We start from the raw sequence: 6086 nt of genomic DNA on the forward strand, positions 1-6086 counted from the left end.
CTCTAAATTTCCTGTTAACATCTAACATTCATTCATTTTTTCATCCATTATTAAAATATAGCATTCATTCATTATCACATAACGTTCATTAACACATAACATTCATTAACATTCATTAACACACAACATTCATCAATATTCATTAACACATATCATTCATGAACAATCATTAGCACATAATTACATTCATTAACACATAAAAATTAGTCATTATCAAAGAACGTAGATTACAATCATTTTTTATTTTATTTTAATTTTTTGAAGCTATGTAAAAACTAAGTGGAGCATCGTTTTCTTCATTATTTCCCCCATCTTCAGTTGTTCTGCCCTTTTCTCATGATCTCGATGTATGCCTAGTCCTATACAGAGGGCACAGACACTAAACAAAACATGGGTCCTCTGCAATAACAAAGAAATGAGTTAAATTCAAAACATTTTTTATTATTGTTACAAGTATTTCATTAATTTAAAGAACATAACCGTGGCGCTCTTTACCTGATGGGGCGACATCATCTTCCACATCATTTTGTCTAGCCTCAACCTCAACATGTTGAACACCTTCTAGATCCTCTGGAGTTGAAATACGAAAGGTTACATTAATCAATACACTAATTGCAATTAAATTTGTTTAAAGGAATACCAATGGTCCTCTTTACCTGATTGGGGAACATCACATTCCTGATGTTGTCTACCCGGATCATGCTCCACTTGGTCACCACCGATTACATGCTCTAAAATATCAACAAAAAAGGTTACATTAGTTACTACATTCATTACAATTTAATTAAGATGTTTAATTGTATCAATAATTACATAAAAAAAATTGAATAGCAAATGAATACCTCCACTACTCGAATGCACATCCAGACCTTCATGTCCAGGTTGTGTTCCATGATTAATAGGTTGCATTCCAATGTCATGCGCATTGTTATCATTGCTTTCTTATTTAAAAAGAATATAGTCACTTTATGTTGGAACTTAACATCAAATAGATTACTGATAAAGTATTCAATTTGAAATAATTTTTATTTAGCTTATTTACCTTTGTGACAGATGCATCAGAATCTCATGTTTGCCCACTCAATTCTCGTAGTCATTCAACCATGGCTGTATAGCCTTGCTGGTAGGCAATTCTCTTGTCATCTTTTGTGAGCGCTCTATTGAATTCAGAGCCCTGCATTTTTGCCTAGTATCGTGAATTTTGCTTGTATTGTTTGATAAAAAGAAAAATTGTTTGCAATTTATAAATATTTTGATGCGATATTTCATTTACCGATTCTTACAATTCGTGCGACAAGTTTCATATAACCACGAGAGCCGAGTTTGTGTTGCCCGTGCTTTTCTTGTCTTGCCTTGATTTCCTTTGACATGTCACTCAGCCTATGAAAAGTTTGAAATATGTTAGATTATATAAATAAAAAGAGTAATTAGTACATAATTACATTCTTAATAGTATCACATACCTTTTTTTGGCATCTGGTGGTGTATTTCCTTTTTTCCTTTCAATTCTCTCCTTCACATCCAAAATCAGGTCCTTCCACTCCCTCTTTGGAATCATGGGGGGACGCTCGTACTTTGCGTTCTTGTCTAAATGTGTCATGTATTGGACCCTTACATACTTGAGATATGTGCCTTCTTTTTCAAGGACCTTGATTTTGTCAAATGTGTCATTTCCGAACAACCTAATCATATGGTTTGTTAGTTCATCTTTTAACTTTTTTTCTTGGTCATTCCACCTTCAAAGCAAAAACAAACTTGTTAGATTCAGAAATAAACTGAAGCTACCTTTGATATCGTTTAAGAAAAGGATCAAAAGAAAACTATTCTAGCAATGATATGAAATCAAAATAGTGGATTAGGGTTAGGTCACATATGATGTTCCACCTTTTACGTATGGTGGTCCCAAATATCTGCAATGCAATGTCATTAAGATTTCTATAAAAAATATCATTTCTTGCAAAAAAAATTATGGGATCATTAGTCCAAAATGAGTGATCAGCAAGTAAATTGCAATGAGACTATATATAATAATAATTTTAAAGTATCTGGAACCTTCTATATCTTTAAGGTAATCAATTCTTCTTCGCTCACCACCAATGTGGCCTGCAACGTTCCCGTACTAGCAATACGGGAAGATCAAGGAAATGATGGTATGTTATCAGCAGTAGTCGCCTCTGGCGCATCCTCATGTGCATCTCCTACTGCACAAAATGAATCCACTATGAAATGCCCCCAACAAAGAACACTTCAAGTAAAATAAACACATAACGAAAGAGAGAGAAAAAGAGGGATCTGCCAACAGTGGGCGACTCAACATGACATGCAGTAGACGATGTTTGCATGCTGCGTGTTGCCGACATTGCAGTTAGCAATACAGGTGGGGCTAACCCCGGATGAGGCGGCATTTGCACAGGAACATTGACAACACCTGAAGAATAATACATTAAATATTAAATATATGAAAACTGCAAGAATTGTAAACAAGTATGAACCTTTATTAAGAATTGTAAAGAAAGATGAACCTTTATTAAGTGTTTGATGCTAACCTTAATGATACAACAGTATGAAGGAGGACAAAGGTAAGTAGATTTGTGACAAGAGGGAAACGTAAAGGAAGGAGGAAGTAGACACCTTGAAGAACACTATAATGTATTATGGTTTGATAAAATCAATAAATTTTGTGTTTTGGAACTTGTTAATTGCAAATTTCCATGACAGTCATGTTTCATGCACTGTTTCAAGTTTCTTCTCATCAAGCAAATAGATTAAAAATGTCTAATCAAGGATTGCAAGGTGAAGTGTAATGAATTAACTTTGTTTTGTGCCAAGTTAGAGCAATGGTCATGAAGAATGAGGAGAGTTTGAATTGTTTTTCTCTAAACTGTCCAAAACCCTCAGTTTTGGGTCAGTCACAAGGGTTTGTTAATATCCATTGATGTAGTCATTGAAAACTTCTCAAATTTTGGATTCCTACGGTCAACTCAAGTTTCTTTCATATTGAATTGTTCTTATGTTGAATGGTTGTACAAATGTCAAGAAAACTTGTGTCCTAGCAGACTGAGACATAGTTTTCCTTGTTTTGGGACAACAAACCATATTGTTTTGTTGAGTGATGTCCAATGAGTTGAAATAGGATTGTGTTGATAAAATAAGGTTGGAACAACTCTGAATAACCTTCTCTAGTATGATGGACATTGATCCTAAGGTGTTGAGGCACTAAAAATGGCATGAGTACAATGTTTATATGTTGCAAACTATGTTTGAAGATCTAATATGTATGAGACAATATCAAGTATGATGTGTTTTGCGTGCTCAAAGTGATAAGCCAAGAAAGTTTCAATCTACTTGTTTGATCATGACAGTCACAATGAATGGTAGTTTGGGTTCCTTATTTTGCAGTTTTGGAATTTGTAAGGATTCTATGAGTAAGTGCAGATTATGAGTTCTTGGGCAGTTGGAGCAGACATTAATGAGATGAGGATAGTGAAAGAACACTCTTGGAGGACATGGGTAAGTATATGTTATGGTATGATGGTTGAAATACTTAGTATTTTCACAATGTTAAGGCTAACATGGAGTTGCTTGAACATGTAACTTGTCTTGTGGGAAGTTGAGCTCAAATAGAATGTGAGCTCAAGTAGAATGTGACGAGCTTTAAAAGGAGAGAGTATCATATAGTGAGAGGTGATTTGACAGTGAAGAACAAATCACAGTATGAAGCTCTCAAAAATTATAAGTGATGAAGTGAGAGGCTGATCCAAGTCAAGGATCTAGAAAAAGGATGTGTTGGGGGTTTGTTGAGAACAAGCTAAGGGATGTGTAAGGGGGTTTGTTGCCCTAAGGTATGGATGATCAGTCATGAAGAGCATCAACTAGCATTAAATATATGATCAATAACACTAGCATTAAAAAAGCAAGTTCACGAGTCCAAAGAAGGAGTAACTTTAATGTATAGAACATGGTCATCACTTGAACTACCTACAATACCTTGAGCATGGCCACCAGGTTGATGAGGATGCATAAAATCCTATAAAAACAACATGTACATATTTTAGTTAATGACATAAAAGAGAAAAAAATATAAACCATTATTGAACTTTTGTTATAATTAAAGCTTTCATTACTGCTTACTTGCAAGTTTTGTGCCATTTGCATCAATTGTTGCACCCTCTCTTTTTATTTCATCGATCTGAGGGCTCATAGATGCCAAAGCAAGAATCTCTCTATTAATTTTTCTAATAGACTTTTTTTATCACTTCTATAGGGTTTGTGGTAAATGCGATATCATCATCGCATAACACTGTTGAGTCCACATCCCTGTAGAGGTGCTGAGATATTGCAGGTCCCTTTCCCTTTCCCCGAACATCCGTCTGTGACAAGAATATTATTAACACTATCAAAATTACTCCAAAACACTCAAGAAAAGAACATAATAATGTAACAGTTTGCTTCTATCTAATTCGTACAATTACAATGAGGTTTACCTGCTCGGTAGAAGTGTCAAGACCTACATCCCTTTCTGTGCTATGTGACGGATCCATGTCACCCTGTGACAAAGAAAAAATCTAAAAATGTTAGCGAAATGAAACCAATAGACTTAGCAAAAAAACTTAATAATAAAATGGTATATTGGAGTCATTAATTGGAGGTTGGTTTAAATGGTATATAGTTGTAGTGTCGTAAATTGTACGCACTTGCTAGGGTGGTACAATTTCACACTTAGTTTAGCACCCGCCTTGGTGCATTTTACATTTTGCATTGCATTTCTCCTTTAGCAATTAATTAATCAAATTAATTAGGTCTAAGGTCCTATTTCATCATCCTTCACATCATAAAGTCGAGCCCTTTCATTAAAGTGTGCCCCTTTTCATGTTATTCCTCCAATACATCATCTAATCAAAAACCCTAATTAAGTCCTATTTTGAACTTGGGGGCTTGATTTCGGGGGTCAAAACATCTCAAAATCACCTGTAACTTCGGGATTCTCTCTAAAATCATCATATTTGACGGCCCTGAAAATTTGGTGAAAAGTTGTCGGGACCATGGCGCCCGAAGTGCACACGGTCCCGGACATTTTTCCCAAAATTTTAGGAGCACGATCCAATCATAAAATAAAGCCTAACCCCAAGAAATTGGTGGGAGATTCAATCTCTAGGTCGGCCAAAAGACGAAATTACGACCTAGGGTTCATACATAAGAGCTCTCTTTCTTCATTTGAAAGGATCCGAATTTTGTTTTCAGGAACCTCATATGCAGCGAAAGAGCAGATCTTTGAAGACTTCAACAACATTCAACATCCCTCTATCAAGCATTTATCAATTCCATTCATCCATTTAGGGCTTGGAAGACATTGAAGAACAATAGGAGATTACCGACTAAAGATTGGCTTGTACCCCTCCCTTGGGGGTTGGGTATGATTTCATGTTGTTTTCATGTCTTTGCATAAGCTTCAATATCTCATTTATTCATGCTTTAGATCACTTTGCATCTTGATTTAGAGCATTTACATTATCATTTACAAGCAATTAGGGTTTACTTTCTAGGTTGCTCTAGTTTGCTTACTTGCATTTTAGATCTTGCACACACACAAGGTTTGCACACACATTACTTTTACAATACAACTTGGCTATTCGTGGAGGTGGAAATCACCGAAGTGGGGGTTTGACTAAGGCAAAACCCTATATAGCCGCCCAAACACCTTTTTTAGATACAAGTGCAGGTTTCGGGACTCAGACGATGCCGCAGGTTGCAGATCCGGGAAAAGCAGGTCGAGACAGCACCCCACACCAAATTGCAGAGCAAAAGACCAAGACAGGGGCGTGGGGCGCCCTGGTCCTGCCAGCACAGGGGCGCTGGGCGCCTTGGTCCCTGGGACAGAGGCGTTGGGCACCCTGGTCCTCCTGACAGATAGCATTTCCGACAGTTTTCCAGAGTGCAAAACGGCAGTTTCCGGGACAGAATCAGGACAGTGGCGCCCGCACCCCTGTCCCGAACATTTTCAGTCAAATTTTGACTCCGGGTACGCATCTGCATTCTTGTCTTGTCCTTGTGTTTGCAACTTTCCATTGTTTAAGTTCAATTCTGCA

The 6086-nt window shown here is 36.7% G+C and overlaps 1 protein-coding gene and 1 long non-coding RNA gene across 2 annotated transcripts; both read right to left on the reverse strand.

Annotated features, from left to right (window-relative positions):
* Window positions 1-290: 290 nt before the first annotated feature.
* LOC131059771 (uncharacterized) lies at window positions 291-903 on the reverse strand. The gene is made up of 4 exons (XR_009371894.1): window positions 843-903; window positions 657-731; window positions 496-570; window positions 291-399 (listed from the first exon to the last, which is right to left on the reverse strand). It is a non-coding gene; the product is annotated as an uncharacterized LOC131059771 (long non-coding RNA).
* A 145-nt stretch (window positions 904-1048) lies between these two features.
* Window positions 1049-1908, reverse strand: LOC131874540 (uncharacterized). The gene is made up of 3 exons (XM_059217968.1): window positions 1464-1908; window positions 1274-1380; window positions 1049-1174 (listed from the first exon to the last, which is right to left on the reverse strand). Exons 1-3 carry the CDS (start codon window positions 1688-1690, stop codon window positions 1167-1169), a joined length of 342 nt encoding a protein of 113 aa, XP_059073951.1. The 5' UTR covers window positions 1691-1908; the 3' UTR covers window positions 1049-1166.
* Between the last annotated feature and the right edge of the window lie 4178 nt (window positions 1909-6086).

The sequence above is a fragment of the Cryptomeria japonica genome, chromosome 3 (genome assembly GCF_030272615.1).
Source record: "Cryptomeria japonica chromosome 3, Sugi_1.0, whole genome shotgun sequence".
Classification (NCBI taxonomy): Eukaryota; Viridiplantae; Streptophyta; class Pinopsida; order Cupressales; family Cupressaceae; genus Cryptomeria; species Cryptomeria japonica.